Source organism: Astatotilapia calliptera, chromosome 4, assembly GCF_900246225.1.
Source record: "Astatotilapia calliptera chromosome 4, fAstCal1.2, whole genome shotgun sequence".
Taxonomy (NCBI): Eukaryota; Metazoa; Chordata; class Actinopteri; order Cichliformes; family Cichlidae; genus Astatotilapia; species Astatotilapia calliptera.
Genome location: NC_039305.1, coordinates 600,683 through 622,427, shown reverse-complemented (window position 1 = coordinate 622,427; position 21,745 = coordinate 600,683). Strand labels below are relative to the sequence as shown.

Sequence of the window (21,745 nt, the reverse complement as noted above, 5' to 3'; positions counted from 1 at the left end):
AATGACTGTAGAAACCAGTCATTGATTAAAACACACAGACACAACACCGATAAGTAAAATAAGTATATTAATAATGTTTTGTAAACTCAAAGAAGAAATATAAAAAACAGAAACAATAAAAGAAATCATTAAAAAAAATCCAACCAACTGAAAAACAATAATTAAAAATAATACCTGTATATTACTGCATAATAATTAAATGAAATAAAACTTTACTACTGTTCGTAACATTAAAATTTTAAAGTGATCCACTAAAAGCGAATTATTTTTTTTCCATAAATCTTCATTTTCCCTCAATAAACGACAACAATCGTCATCATCATCATGAGGCTGTCAGATCCCGGCAGGTGTTCGGTTCCCTCCGTTAATCGTTTAGCTATGATCGGTGATCGATCCTGCGTGCGCAGCCCCGCCTCCCGCCGTGTTGTCTGACCGGAGGATGAGGAGTCTTTAGGAGGCTAACAGCTAACGTCACGGAGCGGCGGCACCGGGATCGTTTCTCTCGTTCCTTCATGTTCTGACGTCGTCCAGCGGAGCCTTCGCCGTCACGAACCGGACCGGACTTCACATGTCCGCGGCTGTGCGCTGCCGGCGGCCCGGGTAGCTCTGCCGGGAGATGCGGCAGCAGCTAGCCGTTAGCCCCGCAGCTGTTATGTAAGAGCGGAGCGACTAGCCGCGCAGCTAACGTTAGCCGCCGCCATGAATGACGCGCAGCAAGAAATGTCTCCGGACTTCGTGCTCATGCGGCTCGTGTCCGCCGCGGAGTACGACCGGCTGGACGACCCCGACGAGCTGATGTCCGGGGGCGGCGGGTTCGGCCCCGTCAAAGCCGTGCTGGGCCGCCGCGGCGGCGGGTTCGATGTGGACTCTGGCGGCCCTTCGGCAGGCCTCGGCTCGGCTTCCCCGCATTACAGCTCCCCGCTGCCCGGGAAAGGAGAGCTGAGCGGCGGGCTGGGGCTGACGCACGCCCCGTCGGGCTCCGAGGCGCCGTTGTCGCCCCCTCCGTCCGAAGACTTTGTGGACTTCCCGGTGCCGCGTGGGCACGGCTCTGCGGGGCACGGAGCGCAGCTAATGGTGCTCCAGAACTTGCTGCGGTCCGGAGACCGGATCCTGGAGTGCGGGCTGGAGCAGCCGCCCCCTGGCTTCCTGCAGGAGGAGGCAGAGCGACAGAGACAGCAGCTGGACCCGGTGCCGGGCACGGGTCCTGGCAGCGCGACAGCTGGTCCTGGGGGAGGAAAGGACCAGAACCCCCCTGCACAGGAAAACCTGCAGCCGCAGCAGCTGTTGCAATGGCACCCGGTCCTGAGGCTGGGCTCCCAGGCCCCCCAGCGGGGCGTCCCGGCTCTGGACTCGGAGTCCGGGTCAGTCCTGTGCCACACACACCACCTGCTGACAGACCGGCTGGCTAAGTGGCCCCCGGGCCTGCTGGACCAAGCCCTGCGGGCGGGGCTGCTGGAGCCCAGGAAGACCTGCCCCCCCAGGTGTCAAGACCCGGTCCTGGCTCCGGCCCAGAGGCCAGTACACCTGGGCGAGGTGAGGGAAGGAAGTGGCGGGCAGGAACTGGTGCTCTCGCTTCCTCGCTGTTCCTGCCATGGCGTCCTGGCCTCGGGGTCCGGGGGCATCGGGCCTGGCGAGGACCCCAGCGAGACGAGCGACGCCCTGCTGGTCCTGGAGGGTCTGGGGTCAGAGGAGGTGGGGGGACTCGCGGCAGAGTCCAGGGATGCGGAGGACACAGAGAAAACAGAGCGGGTGGTGGGTGCAGGGATGCCTGGGGGGGCGGGGACTGTGTTCTCCAGTGGGACTCTCAGCGGGCTGATGCGGCAGGTGCACAGACTGGCAGAGGAGGCGGGAGTGTGCACAGATCAGAGCTGCCGGTCCTCACTCGCCGTTCTCGGCGCCACCGTGTCCCTCCCCTCCTGCGTGGACCCCCAGCCCCTCATCGGCAGCACCGCCACCCCCTGCCCGTACCTGCCTGTCCGCCCGCCACTGTCCCAGGCTGCTGCGGTGCTCCCCGACCCCCTCCCATCCTCTGACCCTCGCTCTCGCCCACAGCATCAGCACCAGTCGCGCTCCCAGCCCCAGAGCCGTGCCGCTACCCCCAAACTGGGTGTGGCCTCTGGGGCAGCGGGTCGGTCAGCCTCCCCTCTGGTGGTCCTGGAGGGGGAAGGGGGTGCAGGAGGAAGGGAGGGGGAGAAGATGCCCCGGGGGAAGTCGAGGAAGGGGGGGTCACTGAAGGTCCGGCTCAGCAAGCTATTCAGAACCAAGAGCTCGAGTGGCGGCTCGGGGGGGCTGCTGGACAAGAGGCCGTCCCTAGCGTCGTCCACGTCGTCGGGGGGCAGCCTGTTGGACGTGTGGGGGTCCACCTGCAGCAACCCAGACCAGGATGGCAGGTGAGGTCCCAAACTGATCAGGTAGTATTGATTAATCAGCTGCTTAGTTTCTCTGACATCACAGAACGGATCAGAGCGAATCGGTGACCTTGTTTTTGTTCAGGGGCGACTCACTTCCTGTTTCCTCGAAGCGGGGGATTTCCTGACAGTCTCATTTTTCTTGCGGCCGATCGAGTAGACTTCATGTTTCGTATTCCTGTGCAGCTCACAGTGAAAGTGTCTCTGATCATGTGACACTGATTAGTGGGCTGTATTGTTGTAACCATGGATACTGAAAGCACCTGGGCAGGTGAGAGTCAGGTGACACCAGGTGTTAGATTGGATCAGTTTTTATTGCCAGATAAACACTGACTTTACCTGTCGGCACACAGGAAGTGAAACTGCCGTCTCCTCAGGATGCTTCCTCGAGCAGCAGGTTAGTTTGTGTTGACACAACTAACCTGCTCACCTGCAGTCAGTGTGACGGTGTACACGTGACATTTCACCCCCACAGTCACACTGACTGTAGTGTGAAACAAAGCAGTCGCTGTCCACCAGACTCAGACCACAGCGAGCGGCTGTGCCTCTGTCGGCAGGTGTAGGGCGTGTTTTTGTGTCATGCTGGTGTTTGAAGGGGTCACTTTGGATCTGAACGAACTCCAGGCGTCGAGGGCCGGTGTCCTGCAGGTTTTAGATGTGTTCTTGAGCCAACACAGCTGCTTTAAATGACCTCCTCAGCATGCCGTAAAGTTCTCCAGAGGCCTGGTAATGAACTAATCATGTGATTCAGGTGTGTTGACCCAAGGTGAGATCCTAAACCTGCAGGACGCCGGCCCTCGAGGCCTGGAGTTCGACACCCCTGCTTTAAAGCATCAAAGTGTCCTGAAGCTTTTCTTTGAGCTGAAATGTTTATTCTGAGTGGAGTCGGGTGGTTGCTGATTCTCACTCAAGATCGCTCCCGTGGATACGAACATGTTGACGAGTTGCAGCGTTAAAACCTTCGTGCCTCGCTCTGCAGTCAGGATGAAGGTCATGGTGCTGATGGTGTTGTTTGTGTCTTCAGGCTGCAGGTATCCAGACCTCACAGTGCCTTCTCTCCGGTGCCCTTCACTCCGGCTTTCACCGGTGAGTCCACACAGCTGTGAGTGTGTGAGAGGTGAACAGGTGAGATGTTTTTACCTGAGTTTGTGTGACTGTTTTCAGCAGCTCTGAGTGGCCAGTTTATTAGGAACTCCTCTATAAGCTCGTTCACGCGTGCTCTGCAGCCGCGAGAACGTTAAACGCTCTTTAATGTGCGAGACCAGGTGAGCAGAGGGCAGGTGAAACTCATGTGACCTGCCTCTGATCAGCAACCCAAAAATGTCACATTAAATACATCAAGTATGTTTTTAAAAAATATTTTTAATATTTAATTTATTTCTGAATTTGACAGTTGTGGTCCTCCCAAACTTGTGTGTGTGTGTGGGTGGAGCCAGGTGCTGGGGGCGGGGCGGTGTGGGTCTGTGCAGACCTGCCCGCGGTCACAGTCGGGCCGGGTCAGAGACTCCTCTGCTTCGCGGTGTCAAACATGCGGCCCGGGGACCAATCGGCTCTTCATCGATTATTATTTATGTTTTATTCCGAAAAACGAAACTTTTTTCCTGTTTTGCTCCTGACACGCCCCCCTCTCCTCTCAGCTCTGCTTCTGTCTGATCACATGACTCATCAGGTCAGCTGATCACTCTGCTCACTAATCTTTCCCTCTCTCCTCTAACCCCTCCCTCTCTCTGCTTTCACCTGTGTCCAGGTGAGACGGTCTCTCTGGTCGATGTGGATATTTCTCGGAGGGGGGGGAACTCTCTCCACCCCCCCACTCCTCCTCCCCCTCCCAGACGGAGCCTCAGTCTGCTTGGTACTTCCTCCTTCTTTCTGCTTCCTGTTTGCACTTCCTCCTTCTGTGTGTGTGTGTGTGTGTGTGTGTGTGTGTGTGTGTGTGTGCGCCGTGACTCTTAGGTGAGTTTCTGCTCTCACGGGTTTTCGTGGAATTGTTTTAATCGTCTCATTGAAGGATTTTAGTCCTCTGAGGACCAATCAGAGGCAGTTATTCTGTTTTAGAATTGTTACTTCGTATAAAGTTGCATTTTTTGGCTCTTTTATTATTTTAAATGTTTTTTTGCAGATGATTTTGGGGGTCCTCCTCAGCAGCACGGCCCCTTCATGGAGCGCAGCGCCGGGGCCTCCATGCAGTCGCTGCCCCCCCGACCGATGGCCCTGCCCCCCTCCCTCAACACCATCCAGCACAGCCTGAGCCTCAACGGTAGCGCGCGCGCACACACACACACACACACACACACACACACACACACACACACACACACACACACACGTCATTAATGGCATGTGTGTTTATTTGCTGATGCGTTTCCTGTTCAGGTTTATTTTCTGTTTTTTACTGTGTTGATTTTTCGCTTTGACTCATGAGCACATTTGTCATTGTTTTGCTTTTCAATAATTAAACTTCAAACATCAGTTGTGACAGTTTGTTTTTACGTCCTGATTTTCGTTTTTATCTTTGTTCTGTAGCTGTATTTGTTTATGTAAACTCATGCCCCCCCCATCTCCTTCAGACACCTTCCTGCGAGGTTTACCTCGACCCGTCCCCCTGCGGCCCGACGGGCAGCACCCGCCCCCCCGGCTCGCCCCTCGCTGCCCGCTCAGTCGACCCGATGCCGGCAACTTCGCCACCAGCCTCAGGGAGCTGGAGAAGGTGGAGCTACTATCGCCTGCTTTTGTAGCCTGCTGTGCGAGTGGGCGGAGCTAACCTGTGCATCTGCTTTCAGTGCGGCTGGTACTGGGGGCCGATGAACTGGGAGGACGCTGAGATGAAGCTGAAGGGGAAACCGGACGGCTCGTTTCTGGTGCGGGACAGCTCAGACCCGCGCTACATCCTGAGTCTGAGCTTCAGGTCGCAGGGAATCACACACCACACACGCATGGAGCACTACAGAGGTAACGCACACACACCTGTGCAGCGCCACGCCTCGCCTGTGAGCCTGCGTCCCCGTCTCACGGTTTCTCGTCCTGCAGGGACGTTCAGCCTGTGGTGTCACCCAAAGTTTGAGGACCGCTGTCACTCGGTGGTGGAGTTCATCGAGCGAGCCATCATGCACTCCAAGAACGGAAAGTTCCTGTACTTCCTGCGCTCGCGAGTCCCAGGTACCAGCATCCAATCAGCTCCAGGATATCTGTGGCTGCACAAGCGCGTGACATAGCCTCGGATGCACCACAAACACCACAAACAAGTGGCATATAAATGCCACTTGTTTTGCACATATTCAACTCTGTATATTTTATATATTTTATTATTATTATTATTTTATTTTATTTTTTTACTATTTAATTTGTAAAAATGTGTATACACACACACACACACACACACACACACACACACACACACACACGTAGGAAAATATTTAGTATACACATCCAGAAATGCATACACTATTATATATTGTACATATATTTATTAGTTTCAGATGTAGCCATTCTTGTATTTTGCTCGTTTGTGTTGTTGTGTTTGCACATCTCTGTTGCTTGTGGGGCTCGCACACAAGAATTTCACTCGCATGTGCTGTACCAGTGTGCCTGCACATGTGATGTGACAATAAAAAGTGATTTGATTTGATTTGATTTGGCTGCAGCCGCTCGTCATTAGATTCTAACAGGGAGCCTCGTGGGTCACAGCCACACTACTCAACTACGCAGCCAGTGTGACCTCGATGTTTGTCCAACCCTGAAGCTGCGTCCATGTTTCGTGCTGTCAGTGATGCGCCGTGTATTATATTATATATGGGGGGGGGGGGTTGATAGGTTTATAGGATCCAATGAAGACATTAGTTCATCTACATTACCTTCACAGACAGGACATTTTACAAGTATACTCAGTAAGTATCTGGACACATCAGCGTTAGTTACAAGCCTGGCTGTCCACAAATATGTTCCTATAATAATTACTGGACTTTGAATTGATTCGCCTTTTGTCCGGTTCACTTTCCTTGATATAAAATCTTTATTTAATATATTTTGAGTTTCGTGTCCTTGTGTGTTCAGGTCTGCCGCCGACCCCAGTCCAGCTCCTGTACCCGGTCTCCAGGTTCAGCAGTGTTAAGTCTCTGCAGCATATCTGTCGCTTCTGCATCAGACAGCTGGTCCGGATCGACCACATCCAGGAGCTGCCGCTGCCCACGTACGTACCCGCCTGAGCGCTCCCACGTCAGACACGGTCCTCCTGACCTTAGAGACGCAAAGCTGACGTTTATCTGTCCCGTGGATCTTTTTCATGACACGAGATCCCGCGGTCCTCGAAGGACGCCGGGCGAGGACTTAAAACAATGTTGAAAATAATCATATTGACCCAAAACAAAACGCATGAAGGGCTGCAGCGTGACTGAGACCAGTGGCGGGTTTCTCTTTAAAGCATCATTTGGTTTAGTTTCCTTGTGCAGCTTTTGTTTATTTGATCCTTCATGTCAGTTTCACATGTTTGGTTTGATCATGTGATGTAACTGCAGGTAGAGTCTCACCTGTGACTCATTACAGCCCGTTTCATGCGCTCTCACGGTGACCTGCTGTTAGCGAGCACACCAGAACATGACAAAAAGCTAAAGCTAGCTGAGAGCCTCGGTATGAGTAACGGATCGAAGGTGATCTAACGCCATCGCTGTGATGGAGACGATCCAGAGCGGCGTCCTGTGATCTGCTGAATTGCTGTTACTAAAAAAATCAGTCGGTGCGTGTCTGCGTCGAGGTCCATGTTGTAAAAACGCGCCTGAATGTCGGAGAGTGTAAGCGAGCCGCTAACATCTGTCCTGGCTCCCCTCAGGCCTCTGATCGCCTACCTGAGGAAGTTTTATTACTACGACCCCGAAGAGGAGATCAGCCCCACGCTGAAGGAGGACAAGGAGCAGAAGGAGCGGGGGACGGAGGGCGGCGGCCAGCCGGGGGTCGAGTCACAAACGTAGCACCGGAGCCCGAAGCCGGCGTGAGTCATCTTCACGTTTCAGACACGCGCTCAGATCAAAGCTTTTATTTTTATTTATTTTTTAGCTGTTTCAGAGCAACTTGAAAGTGTCAGTTCCCAGTGATGATCACTGTGCTTTATTAATAACTGCTAACAGGACGCAGATGCTCTGTTAGCATGACAGTTTGTTTCTTTTAGTTTGTCACAGAATTTTATTATTTTTTCACCTTAAACAACTGATTTCCTTACAGACAGAAGTAATGAGATTACATTCATGATTAGGTTTTTGTGTTAGACTGTTGATGCTAAGCTAACACAGATAAGTGTGCACTGTAGTGATGACGGCGTCTCCTCTTCTTCTCTCTCTGCAGTTCTTTCCTTTTCTTTGTTTCTCGGACTCGAACACTGAAGGATGTTCAAAAATCAAGCTGAACTCTCAGACTTCAGCCAATCGGCTCCCTCCGCTCAGTCCCGCATCCGGGCGGGTTTCAGATGATCCACCCTCCTTTGAGCTCTCTGATCGGCTCACGGGGAGTCGACAGGGGAGGGGCCGGGGATGTGGAGACTCCGCCTCTCTTTTGATGTCATCGCTGAGCAGCCAGACGGCGATGTTAGCTAAAATCAGTAAAAGAGAAAGGAGCTGAGAAAGTGTCGGTCGCCTCTGGGGTCCTCTGACGATACGAGAGGGTCTCTGATCCCGAGAGCAGAAGGCGGTACAGATTTATCCCAGCTCAGAGCTCGGCGCAGCACAAAGTGTGAGAGCGTCCCCTGAATGCACCAAAAGGTCTTTAAATGAATAAAACATCACAGAAATAAACGAATGATTGTACGGAGCCCCGCAGGGGACACGGAGGAAGAAAAAAATTAAGACGGACTTTTGCGGGACCTCGCAAAAGTTTTAGCCGCATTCTTCGGAGGCCGCCGGCTCGAAGCCGACCAGGAGGTCGAGGAACGATGTGCCGGGAAAGCGGTGTTCCTCCCGGCCGTAGTAGGTCTCGACCTCCCGTCAGCTTCGAGATGGTGGGTGTCAGATCTCCGAAAACGTCGGAGCACTTTTGCAAATATGTGATGTCTTGTAAACCGAGCAGGTATCTGACGTTTACACAACTACAGTCACGCCTCAAAATATCTTAAGTGTATTTTGTGACCCAGAAAGAGGAATATTACAACTAAGCAGCTGCCGCCATTGTTGGAATTCAACTTTTGCGCGATCTCACAAAAGCACGTCTTAATTTTTTTTCTCCCATGTCCCCTGCGGGGCTCCGTATGATTGAACCTTTTAAAGCTAAATTTAAGCAGCTTTGATTCGTCAGATCAGCTGATTCGTAGCTTGATTGATCATTAAGATTTGATCGGCTCTAACATGCAGAGCGGTCAGCATCAGCTGTGAGCTGGGAGTCTGATCCATAGATCCTCAAACGTCTGCCATCTGTAAGAATGTGGGAGACCTTTCTGGGTTGAGGATGACGTCCTTGTGATGTTCGCGCTGCCGCTGAAGCGTGAGCAGCTCTCGTCTGATTGGCTCGGAGACGTCCGCCGTCTGCTGCGCCGTCGTGTAAAGTTGTTTACTTTCATATTTGCACTGAGCGACTTTTGTGAGTTTGGCCCGATCCTGAAGATGAGTCCTCGCAAACCGCTCCCCGTTCGTCGATCTCGTGTACGCTGAAACCTTTGGTACGATTTTTGCACTGCAGGTGAGGAAAGGCGGAGTCTGAATGTAGGTGTGGAGCTCCAGGAAGAGGAGCGCGCTGTGAATGTCACTGAAATATTTCCTGAGTATGAGCCTAGGTCAGCTTCGGGGTTTTATCATTGAGCTAGTGGTACTTGGCCGTCCTTTAGTTCCCGCAGCGGCGTTTTCTCCACGGTCTCGAGCCGCGGGGAATCAGCTGACCCTTCAGAGAGCGACAGGTGATCGTGGACGCTCGTTTTCTTCCTTCAGCTCGCTCAGATATGAGCAGACTTGGACGTTGAAGGCAGAAACTCTGAAAGTGATTCATTCACCTATAACACGTCCCAATGAGATCAAACCCCGCCCACTCGCACACCTTTGCACACCTGACCAACCACCGCACAAAACAGAATCGTTCAAAGTTACAGAGAAACGGACAGAAACGACCCGACTCCATTAAAAGTGTGGTGTGAGGTGGAGGGGTCGGGCGGTGTTTGAAGCTCAGTTTGAATATCGGAGTTGAATACGAACAGCACAAAGCGAGTGTTTCCTTCATGCATCTGGCCTGTAACGCGTCGGTGTGTGATGCGGCGCGCTCAGTACGGCGGCCGGGATCCTGGAGGCGACCACCGCTCTGCCTGTCGGGGCGTCATTACCAAAAAATAAGAAAAGAAGAAGAAACAGGACGACTACTGTGACGACTACTGAACTACAGATTCCCCAAGCTGCACTGGAACAAGCTGGCGTTCAGATGAACTGGACATGAGTGCATTCAGACACTGGGAAGACTGGAACGCTGGAGCTGGGATGTGAGTGCCCTGCGGGCACTTCCATGATGTCAAACGGTGAACGTGGGGGTGAACCTGCACCTGCAGGTGTGCTTGTCTGTGGTGTGGGGGGCAGTAATCTGTGCTTGTCACCTGTTAATAAAACAGTGTGGGCGGGACCAAGGCGCTCTCCTTCTTTGATCTGTACACAGGTTCCAGGAATGGCATGATACGCAGCCTGGCTTCTGTCAGTCTGCCCCAGGGCAGCTGTGGCTGCAGCTGTGGCTGCAGCTGTGGCTCAGTGTGTGAATGAATAGTGGCATTGTAAAGCGCTTTATAAATCCAATCCATCATCGTCATTATTATTATTATTATTATTGTTATTGTTATTAATTCCAAAGGCAATCCTGAAAACCTGAGTCTGCTGTGCAAAAGTCTTGAGCCTCAGCTCATGTCTTTCTGTTTGCAAAGAGCCGACTCGGTGATTGTTTAAGTTGACCAATACTTCTTTAGCTGCTGAAGGCTTTCAGTCCAGTCCTTGGCCCTGACTGTTTTCAGACCAATGTTTTTGTTACGCTGAACTCTGACCTTTGAACCTTTCAAGCGTCATGAGGCTCCGAGGAGGTCCAACAGTGAGTCTGCAGCCGTCTGTGACGCATGGTGGAGGCGCGGTCATGGTTTCAGCTGCACGTCAGTGCTGTTCTTTGATAAACTGATGAGCTATGAGAAAGCGGAGTTGAGACTGTGCTCACACCAGCTCGTTCGTGTGATTCAAACTCTTCCTCACTGATATTCTGTATTTCATGAACACGGTTCAAAAAATCACTGCAAAATATGAAAAAGTGAGGGAGGCTCGAGACTTTTGCACAGTAAAAAGTCTGTGGAAGTGACGGAAGTAAAAGTACATGTGTGTGTTCGGTGTTTTATTAATTCATAACAGCCCCTCGAGGTGCTTTATATAGAACTGAGAGATGATACAGCGTTAGGAGACCGAGCGGTCGGATGATTGCAGCACTCGGTGAAAGTAGGAAGGAAAAACTCCCTTTTAACAGAAACGGGCTCAGAGAGGGAGGATGAGAGAAAACAAGCTCTGGCAGAGAGCTGATGGATTTATAAAAGCATATTTTAAAGGACCTTCGTCCGGCCCTGAAAACACTCCTCCTGCACAAAGAAGTCCGAGATCACAGCGAGAACTTCCAGCTGTGTTTCAGCTCCAGGCTGACAGAGCTGCTTCGCACAGATCTGAGAAGCAGAGCAGCTTCACCAACAGCTGCTGTTCATTCGACTCTTCCTCTGAACCAGCTTCAGTGTTTGCTTCCTCCCCCGAGGTCTTACCTATTATTACCTTGATGCAAACAAAGTGAATTGATGTGCTGATGCATGCTCAGGCATCCAGGTAAGGAAATCCCAAAATGATCAGAGGTGATGACAATTTGGATATTGATCATAAACGGACCTCCCAGCTTCATTCAGTGGGCGGGTTTCAGTCACTACTGCTTATAAGGTTGGAAACCTGCAGTCAGCTGAGACTGAAGGAGTCACCAGATGAACAGAATCAACAGTTTGAGTAAATTAATCTGTGTTGCCATCAGTGATCGTGCAGTTATTGGTGTTTTCGAGTCTGCTGTGATGAAAGTGCCCTTCTCTGTTGTCGTGGTTACAGTATCAATGAGCTGGATCCATTTGCAGCTCATCAGAGGATTCGATCCTCCGTCATGACTCAAAATGACCAAAATAGACTTGAAATCATTTAATGAACCAAAACTTTCAGCACAGGTAGAATGAGCCAACATTTCACAACAAAAGTTAGATTTGTGTGGCTGGATGTGTGCGTCTTTGCTCCCATCAGCCACCTGGGCCCCAGGCTGGAAACCATTACAATAACTATCATCATTACAAACACGCCGCTGAAGTTTTGACTTCACAGGTCAAATGTAATCTACGACATCATTCTAATAACAGCAGCACAAGCTCCGCCTGCAGTCAGACGTCTGGACTGTTGGTAATGTACGAGGTTAGGCACAGGCGGGGATGTTGATGCAGGACTCGCTCTGGTCCTGCTGCTCGCCGTCGGGCAACGGGCCGCAGTTGACATTTGGTGTCCCATAAAATGAAGCTTTCTCCGACGAACGAGGAGGGAAAAGGCTGCAAACACACAAACACACGTTGTAGTATTCGCAGAACGGCAGTTTGACACTAGTTTCACTAAAAAACCGTCGTACTTGGATTTATTTCACTTTCAAAGCAACTGACGACCTGAACCCGGATAAGCCGGAGACCACGGCTGCAGGGGCAAACCTGTATTTTATTCACAGTAACGTGCAGAAAACGTGTCAAATGTTCGAATCATCCTATTTTAATGCGCTGCTGCCTGACGGCCTGCAGATCACAGGTTATTCCTCCAGATTAGCGGAGTTTGCAGAATGTACTGCAGACGAGACATTCAGTTTTTTGCAGAAACTTTTTTCTGGGATATTTTGCTGACATTAATATTTGTCATGAAATTTTAAAAGGTTTGTGGTAAGTTTTGTGTTCTGCCGTGAGCATTGTTTGGGTTTGGATCTCATGTTCTTCCTTCACACAGTGAAGTCGAACCGCGGTTGGAATCAAAAGATGACCAAAGTGTGTAAACCTGCTTCTTCTGCCCTCACCTGTTTTTAACAGAGCCGAGTGAACACTGAAGCGGTGAAAGTGAGTTAGTCTGACCAGCTCACGTGTACTTCAACCACAGCCAGCTACCATCCGTGACGCTTTGGCTTTTTGTTATTGCTCTTTTTTAAAATCTGCGTTTTAACAGCGGCCTGTGCACAGGTGATATTAGCCCAGGTAGCATCTATTACCTAACATCCAAGATGCCCTGGAGCTCACAGCTGGTTAAACTGTGGCTGCGACTATGAAACAAGGCTTCAGACTTTAAGGTTCTCACTGTGATGTTAGAATCTTAGCTCCCGACTGGATTTTTAACTGCACGACAGATTTGATTTGGTTTGCTGTGTCTTTGTTTTCCAGTCTGTAAACTGACTTGTAGCCGGTGTAATCAGGTTTGCAGATTCTCTTCCTGGACCGGACCGAGTTTTCGCCACAGGGTGGATCACAGAGACTCCACGGTGTCCAGGCCTCCCAGCGGCCGTTCACTGTAACACAAAAATGTGATGAGAAAGCAGCAACCTCCAAAAACTCCTGAAAACGAAGCCGGTGAGCCACCAGGACCTGCAGTTCCTCTACTGGCCAGCAGAGGCTCCAGCAGTGAGGCCACACCGGTCTCCCATGTTACTCTAACAGGTTCCGTTCGCCTTTCCAAACACGAGGTGTAGCTCATTCAGCCTTTCTTTAGAAAGTCAACATAATGTGTTGAAAGTTGAGGACAGACTCACTGTTGCAGCCTTTGATGTGGTAGCACACTCGTCTCTCAGTCAGGTTTTCACCTTCGCAGAGGGACCCGTTATGAGCCCGATGGAGACACTCGCGCACTCGTGAATGGCTGCCGTAAGTCTTCCTACAGCGGATGTCTCGCCCGCCCGGGTACTTACAGTCACTCCACTGGGACCACTCGGACCACACGCCGTCCACTGAAAACACAGAAGTTGGACATGAATCAGAAGCTTGTGCCGCAGTCTTTTCCTTTCACCTGCGCTGAGGTACCAAACCTGGACAGTGGCGTCTGGTTGAGCAGATCTTTGTTTGACGTGCTTCTCCCAGACATGGGCTACCACCATGTTGAGGGGAGGGGCTGTCACATCTCCTGGCTGATACATGAAGTCCTAGCCCGCAAGTAACAGGACAGGAACTGAAGGGCGACCATGACCCCCAACTTCCATTCACTGATGGAGAGATTTTTTTTAAAAAAAAAGTTGGGAAAACCGGTTATTGTCTTTGTGTTGACTCCAGGGGGCGCTACTGACTCCTTTTATTTACTGGGGAGTCATAAAGGACTTGTACAGGTAGGGAAACACACAGGTGTACCTGGGCAGAAGGGCAGGTGGTTGCAGCTCTCTGTCTGGTGCCTGTCACCTTGACAATTTTGACCAGGTGGGTTGGATGAAGGGGCGGGGTTAGAACAGGCGCGCTGGCGAGTCCTTCTAATGGCTCTGCCTTGTGGGATGCAGGAACCTGAACACTCGCCCCAACTCGACCAACCAGACCAGAACCCGTCAACTGTTAGAGACGCAGAGATCCCGCTAACACTAACTGTCATGTCACCTGACATGCGTACAAACTCCAGGAGAGGCGGCATGCGGAGTAAAACTTTAATAAAATAACTTTAATAAAAAGAAAATGACCTAATTTTGAATGTTTTCTGTTGTAAATAAAATGTGTGTTAATGATTTTTGTAAATCCTTCTGTTGTTATTTACATTTTACACAGCGTCAGCTTTTGTGTTTTAAAAGATCGATAAGGAGCATTAAACCACAGCATCACAACATCAGCAAACAGGGATCCTGCTCAGACGTCCAGGAAGCGTGGACCAGACGCAGCAGGGAGGCTTTCAGCAGTAACGTCACTGAGTGTGTTGCAGTCCAAGGCTCCAGGTGTTTGTCAGTGTGTGTGTTACCTGGACATGGACTCTCACAAATCTTGCTCTGAGTGCTCGGCCCTTCGCAGACTTTGCCTCCATATCGAGGGGCGGGGCTATCACATTTCCTTTCTGACAGCTGCAGCCCCTCCCCACAGGAGACTGAGCATGGCCTGAATGGAGACCACGCGCCCCAGCTGCCGTCCTCTGCAGAGACAGCCAATAAGAGCTCAGATAATTTGATAATTTTGACCTTTTTCGGATCACATCATGAGTTGGTTCCTCTCTCACCTGCACAGTTGGGAAGCTCGCTACAGTGCTGCACCTGTAAGGCGTCTCCAGGGCAACTGTTGCCAGGTGGCGATGTGTTGTCTGACGGGATGGGGTTAGAGCAGGCGCGATGTCGCACCCTGGAGGGAACGATGACATCGCCATCTGATTTAGCGATGCACGTAGCAGAACAATGAGACCAGCTAAACCAGCTGGACCAACCACCGTGGACTGAAACGCACAGGTGAGACAGAGAGACAGGTGACAGGTGGGAACTGAGTATCGGAAAGACTTTACTGAACCGCTTTAAAAGTAATACACACCACTTACCTTTGACCTTTATCAGAAACACACCTGTCCCCCCAAAACTCTCAACACAAATAAGCCTGTGAACCCTGAGAGCATGAATGACATCAATGTTACCTGGACAGGTGTTTTCAGCTGCACATCTCTCTGTTTCCTCTGAAGGACCGCTGCAAGCCATGCGACACTGAGGAGGACTGGAGCATTCTCGCTTTCGCTTCCTGACTCCGACGCCTCCACAGGTGACTGAGCATGGAGACCAGCCGAGCCACGAGCTCCACCCCTTATCTACACACACACACACACAGGTAATTAGCACATTCAAACACAACGTGTACGTCTCTGTGTGTTTCTGTGTGTACCGTCGCAGCAGACGCCATTGCAGGGTTCAGTCTGCAGTTTTTCAGAAAGTGGAGCATTCTCGCACTCTGACTGGTCGATACCGAAACACTTCCTGCTTCTCTGCCTCACTCCCTGCCCACACAGCACGTTGCACAGTGACCATGACGACCAAGAAGACCACTTGAGGAGACTGAAAACACAACAGACACACAACACAGTGTTGGTGGAGGAGCAGTTATCAGCAGTTTTTACTGTGTGTGTGTGTGTGTGTGTGTGTGTGTGTGTGTGTGTGTGTGTGTGTGTGTGTGTGTGTGTACTCACCCACAGGACTCACACTGTCCGTCTGTTTCCATGTAACCATAGTTTGGGTTCTGACAGCAGTCGTCTTCGTCCACCTCACCGATCTCCTCATTACACTCACCTGTGTTCAGGTCGAAGCGTGTGAAACACCTCACACAGTCTGCAGAATCACACACACACAAGGGTGACAGGAAAGATGAATGACGGACACACCTTTGAGTTCTTAGCCATCTTTATAAGAGCATTTTTGCCTCATGCTCCATTATTATTGTGTAGAAAATATATTTTTTAAATATTTTAAAATCAACCACGAATCAGAGAAAACAGGAGAAACTTTGTGTCCATTCAGAACACATAACAATCCAACACTAGCATTACGTCTTATAAGAGTCACTCAGACTCAGTTATATTTGGATCTTACGGACTGGGGCCTCTGCTAGATGTTCCCAGCACACCCTCACTACGCGTTTAGGTGCACCGGGTCTGTCCAGCGTCCTCCCCCACCACCTGATCCAACTCACCACCAGGTGGTGATCAGTTGACAGCTCAGCCCCTCTCTTTACCCGAGTGTCCAGAACATATGGTCGCAGGTCTGGTGATACGATTACAAAATCGATCATCGACCTACGGCCTAGAGCATCCTGGTGCCACGTGCACTTATGGACACTCTTATGTTCGAACAGGGTGTTCGTTATGGCCAAACTGTGATTTGCACAGAAGTCCAATAACAAAACACCGCTCGGGTTCAGATCAGGGAGGCCGTTCCTCCCAATCACGCCCCTCCAGGTCTTGATGTCGTTACCCACGTGAGCATTGAAGTCTCCCAGCAGGACAACAGAGTCTCCAGGTGGAGCACCCTCCAGCACCCCCCCCAGGGACTCTAAGAAGGCTGGGTACTCTGAACTGCCACTCGGCGCATAAGCGCAGATGACAGTCAGGACCCGTTCCCCGACCCTAAGGCGCAGGGAACAAACCCTCTCATCCACCGGGAAGAACCCCAACGTACCGGCAGCAAGCTGAGGGGATATTAGAATACCCACCCCAGCCCGCCGCCTCTCACCAGGGGCAACTCCAGACTGGGACAGAGTCCAGCCCCTCTCCAGGAGGCTGGTTCCAGAGCCCAAGCCATGTGTAGAGGTGAGCCCGACTATATCTAGCCGGTACTTCTCAATCTCACGGACTAACTCAGGCTCCTTCCCCACCAGAGAGGTGACATTCCATGTCCCTATTGCCAGTGTTGGCAGCCGGGGGTCAGTCCGCCAGGGCCTCCGCTCCTGGCCGCCACCTGGCACACAATGCACCCGACCCCTATGGCGCCTCCTGCGGGTGGTGGGCCTGCGGGAGGATGGGCCCATGTCTCCTCTTTGGGCTGTGCCCGGCCGGGCCCCACGGACCAAGGCCCGGCCACCAGACGCTCGCCCTCGGGCATCCTCCCCGGGCCTGGCTCCAGGGCGGGGCCCCGGTAACCCTATCCCGGGCAGGGTAAACTGTTCCCTCGATGGTATTTTCATAAGGGTCTTCTGAATCGCTCTTTGTCTGGTCCCTCACCCAGGACCAATTTGCCATGGGAGACCCTACCAGGGGGCAAAAGCCCCCAGACAACATAGCCCCTGGGATCTCAGGGACACACAAACCCCTCCACGACGATAAGGTAGCGATTCATGGAGAGGAATCGCTACCTTTGTAGCTGCCCTTTGTCTCCGGTTCTGTTCAAAATTTTTATGGACAGGATTTCTAGGTGCAGCCAAGTGGCGGAGGGCTTTCACTTTGGTGGCCTCAGAATCTCATCTCTGCTTTTTGCGGATGATGTGGTTCTGTTGGCTTCATCGGGTGAGGGCCTCCAGCTCGCACTGGAACGGTTCGCAGCCGAGTGTGAAGCAGCGGGAATGAGGATCAGCACCTCCAAATCTGAGGCCATGGTTCTCAGCCGGAAAAGGGTGGAGTGCCCACTCCGGGTCAGAGACGAGTTCCTGCCCCAAGTGGAGGAGTTCAAGTATCTCGAGGTCTTGTTCGCGAGTGATGGGAGAAGGGAGCCGGAGATCGACAGACGGATTGGGGCTGCAGCTGCAGTAATGCGGACGCTGCACCGGTCCGTCGTGGTGAAGAGGGAGCTGAGTGTAAAAGCGAAGCTCTCAATTTACCGGTCGATCTACGTCCCTACCCTCACCTATGGCCACGAGCTGTGGGTAGTGACCGAAAGAAGAGATCGCGGATACAAGCGGCAGAAATGAGCTTCCTCCGAAGGGTGGCTGGCCTCTCCCTTAGAGATAGGGTGAGAAGTTCGGCCATCCGGGAGGGGCTCAGAGTAGAGCAGCTGCTGCTCCACATCGAAAGGAGCCAGCTGAGGTGGTTCGGGCATCTGACACCCCCTGGCTGCCTCCTGGGTGAGGTGTTCCGGGCATGTCCCACCGGGAGGAGGCCCCGGGGCAGACCCAGGACACGCTGGAGAGATTATATCTCTCGGCTGGCCTGGGAACGCCTTGGTGTTCCCCCGGATAAGCTGGAGGAGGTGGCTGGGGAGAGGGAGGTCTGGGCCTCTCTGCTTAGGCTGCTGCCCCCGCAACCCAGCCTCGGATAAAGCGGATGAAGATGGATGGATGGATGGATGGATGGTCTTTATGGTTTACGGGGACATTTTGTCCTCAAACCTTCAACAAAGGGTTTTGTGATTTATTCAGATCTCATTTTTGGCTTCATTTTGGAATCAAGGTTAAGGGAGATTGAAAGCAATGCAAGCAGTGCTTGTGCTCACACCCTGCCAAAGTGAACGCGACCTCAGGCCCTTAAAGCTTCTCTCACTGCCTGTTTGCAGCCATCCTTTAGCTTACTGCCCTCTTGTGGCGTCAGTTGGAAACAGGCACGACTCTGCTTGACTGGTTGATGATTTCACTGGCGTGCTGGTGTAAACGGTGTCTGCAGCTGGTCAAGCTGAGCAGCTTTTTCTGATCGTTTAAACATACGTGATTAACTTCTGCTCTGCTTTCACTGCTCTGAGATCAGTTATAATCTGATTAATTAACTGATCTGTTATTGTATATTTCTCACATGTTTGTACGGGATACTGTATTTGTTTTAAATGTTATATACTTATGTGGTACATGCTCTCATGGAAATGAGACTTTTACCTGGATAAATAAAGGACTAATAATAATAACAAAAAAACAATCCAGCATCAGTGTTTATCATCAGATACATTTTCTCCTAATAACCAACCTGTGATGTAGAAGAGTGCAATGTTAGACAACATTAGTAAGGAAAGCCTGGGAGACTGCTGCACATGCTGCTGTGCACACGTGCAGGCAGCATCTCCGCTCGAGCCGTCTGCTTCATTTCATGCTTTATTTGATTAATCAGTCTTTGTTTGTCTTTGTGTGTGTGTGTGTGTGTGTGTGTGTGTGTGTGTGTGTGTGTGTGTGTGGGGGGGGGATGTCGACATAGGGGAAAGTTCGTTTTTGCTTCTAGTGAAAGTTGCACAATTTTCAGGCTCACTTCCAAAAACAGAAGCAAACGAAGCACAAAGACAGTTTAATGTTCGTCTCACAGTCAGAATCATTGATGTCCGTCTAACTGCTAACCTGGAGGATTGTTGCTGAATGAAAATCCGACAAAGTGACAATTAAAACACAGTGTGTGTGTGTGTGTGTGTGTGTGTGTGTGTGTGTGTGTGTGTGTGTGTGTGTGTGTGTTTGTTTGTTCAGGTTGATTATTTACAGATTTAGATCTGATCTCCTGAACCAACAACTCTACACTTTGAGTGTTTTCCACAGAAAACACCCGAACCCGTCACGCTACAAGCCGCTGTGGTCCTTTTGTGAAGTACTTCCACTTAAAGTACTTTTACTCTGTAGTGGAGTAAAAGTACTTCACTACAGAGTAAAGTTCTGCACTTAAAAACTTGATTCAGTAGAAGTGTGAAGCAGTAAGAGCAGTCACTGAGCACTGAAGGCCGTTTTTGGTGAAAGTTGAATGTTTTTTCTGTTTATTTCACTTAAAACCATCTCAGGCCTGTTCTGTTTTCAGCAGATCCAAGAAGTCCTCTCGACAGCTTCCAGACCCAGGAGAACGTCCTGTGGCCAGGCTGGAACAAACGTCACACGTGTGTTGTAGTACAACACTGAAATTGTCACACCAACTTTTACCATGACTCTGCTGTGAATGAACACGGGCTTCACGGTCGTGATTGTTTCAAGTTTTTATGATAAAATAAAAATGTGGGATGAAAGGTATAAAACACAATGTTAAGAACGTGATTCTGTTATTACGGCTTTCAGGTTTTTAGTCCCGCAGCTTCTCTACGAGCACCTCACAGCGTTGTGCGATTCACGTGCTGCTCACTTTAACGTCTTTACTCGTCATTCATGTCTGTTTGCAGCGCAAATCTTTGTGAGGGGGCAGAGTTCAGGTCTGACAGTTTCATTTTTTCTACCTTCTGTGGAGGAGCTGCGTCCACTGTGTGTGTGTGTGTGTGTGGAGGGGGGGGGGGTTACGCTACACTGGCTGACACGTAACGAAGGCGTAAGCAACAGTCGCGTTAATTGTATCGAATTTCCCAGAGGAACCCACCCGAGGGATTAATAAAGTTCTATCTTAACACAGAAGGGACGATACTGATCTATGATATCGTTACTGTCTGTATTAACCACGTTCACACAGACTATAACAAAGTGGAACCCATGATGTGCCACAGTAGCCACCTAGGCTATGTGAGCTTAAACAGATTTATTCAGTGCATGTAGCTCGTCCATCATCTGCTTTGGCACCACAGGATTGGGAGTCTATCCAGTTCCCAGGTAGACGCCTAAATCCGAATCATCACTTGACCTGCAGGTGCACATGAACCCAGGACCCCGTTACTGTGAGGTGATGGCGCAGGTTAAGAGTCTTGGTGTCATCCTCGACAGCCCTCTGTCCTTCACAGCACAGATAAATAATATCACTAATATTAACCGCCTTCGTCCCTCACTCACCTCAAACAGTACCGCCACGCTCGTCACATCTCGTTTAGATTACTGTAATTCTCTTCTCTGTGCTCTGCCTCATAAATCCCTCCATAAACTGCAGTTGGTTCAAAACACAGCTGCTTTATTTCCAGAACTAGATCCACTGAACATATAACACCAGTTCTTAAACAGCTCCACTGGCTCCCAGTTCACCTCCGTGTCAATTTCAAGATCCTGCTTCTCACTTTCAAAGCGCTTCATAACCTCGTTCCTCCATATTTACCTGATCTTCATACATACTCACTCCATCGTACGCTCCGCTCTTCTTCAGCTTCCCTTCTGTCTGCTCCACCTGCTCCCCTGACTACCACGAAACTCAGAGCCCATACTTTGGATGCACCTCCACCAGATCTCCAGACCACCAGCTCTCTCAATAAATTTTAAATCACATCTTAAAACCATCTAGAATGTCATGCCCTTCATCGTGATTCCATAGTTGTTTTTATTTTGTTACACTAATGTGAGGAAACCTTGAGGATCTTTAAAGGCGCTTCTAAATAAAATGTATTAATATTATTACCATTATCACCTCCATGTTGTCAAATATGATTCACTGTCAGTTAAAATGATACAAAAGCATCACAGAGTGACGCAGACTCCTCCACATCTGGACTCACCTGAACGCGGCACAGAGAGCAGCACCAGAACCAGAACCAGCAGACCCCTCAGACCCTCCATCGTCCTTCTTCTGCAGCACAGAAGTGACACTTAACTCTAACTGTGCCCATGTGACTGCTTCCAGCTCGGGTCCTCCCTCTGACCCTCCTCTGACTGGAACTGCAGGGCGCCGTACGATGAACTGTCACAGCTGCAGGCGGTGACATCAGCGCTGGTTAATGGGTACTCAAGTGTTTCAGGGTCTTCAAGATGTCAGTCAAAAGTCAGTGTAACGTCCTCGCAAAGGACAAAAACGTGTGCATGTGTGCGTGAGTAAATACAGATTTTCTCTTCACCAACCTAAAAAAGAAACTTGACATGAGGCAACTGCTTATCTGATGACACCACCCACACCACCCACCCCCACCCATGTTGGTGTTGGTCACTGAAAACCTAAAACCCTCAACAGACCTTTCAAACCTGTTCAGTGAAGCCAAATTTATGTATAAAAATGTAGATAAAAGTGATCTATAGAATTTTATAGTATATCAAATGTATTTCAAATGTCCACGACTGCAGCACACAGACACACAAATGTGTGTCTTTGATGTAAACA

General features: G+C 50.5%; 2 protein-coding genes across 3 annotated transcripts; one reads left to right on the top strand and one right to left on the bottom strand.

The window, feature by feature from the left end:
* Positions 1-230: 230 nt before the first annotated feature.
* LOC113020117 (uncharacterized) lies at positions 231-8,246 on the top strand. 2 transcript variants are annotated; one of them, XM_026163823.1, is made up of 10 exons: positions 231-2,390; positions 3,433-3,494; positions 4,156-4,260; positions 4,528-4,665; positions 4,976-5,115; positions 5,189-5,357; positions 5,436-5,564; positions 6,459-6,594; positions 7,231-7,389; positions 7,740-8,246. In XM_026163823.1, the coding sequence occupies exons 1-9, from the start codon at positions 700-702 to the stop codon at positions 7,367-7,369; spliced, it is 2,709 nt and encodes a 902-aa protein (XP_026019608.1). In that variant the 5' UTR covers positions 231-699; the 3' UTR covers positions 7,370-7,389; positions 7,740-8,246. The 2 variants fall into 2 exon arrangements, with proteins under 2 accessions (XP_026019608.1, XP_026019609.1); XM_026163824.1 differs by lacking the exon at positions 4,156-4,260.
* Positions 8,247-11,539: 3,293 nt separating this feature from the next.
* On the bottom strand, positions 11,540-21,453 carry LOC113020116 (properdin). The gene is made up of 11 exons (XM_026163822.1): positions 21,150-21,453; positions 15,554-15,692; positions 15,253-15,422; positions 15,011-15,178; positions 14,609-14,818; positions 14,357-14,524; positions 13,768-13,959; positions 13,452-13,625; positions 13,179-13,373; positions 12,827-12,938; positions 11,540-11,949 (listed from the first exon to the last, which is right to left on the bottom strand). Exons 1-11 carry the CDS (start codon positions 21,208-21,210, stop codon positions 11,820-11,822), a joined length of 1,719 nt encoding a protein of 572 aa, XP_026019607.1. The 5' UTR covers positions 21,211-21,453; the 3' UTR covers positions 11,540-11,819.
* Positions 21,454-21,745: the final 292 nt, after the last annotated feature.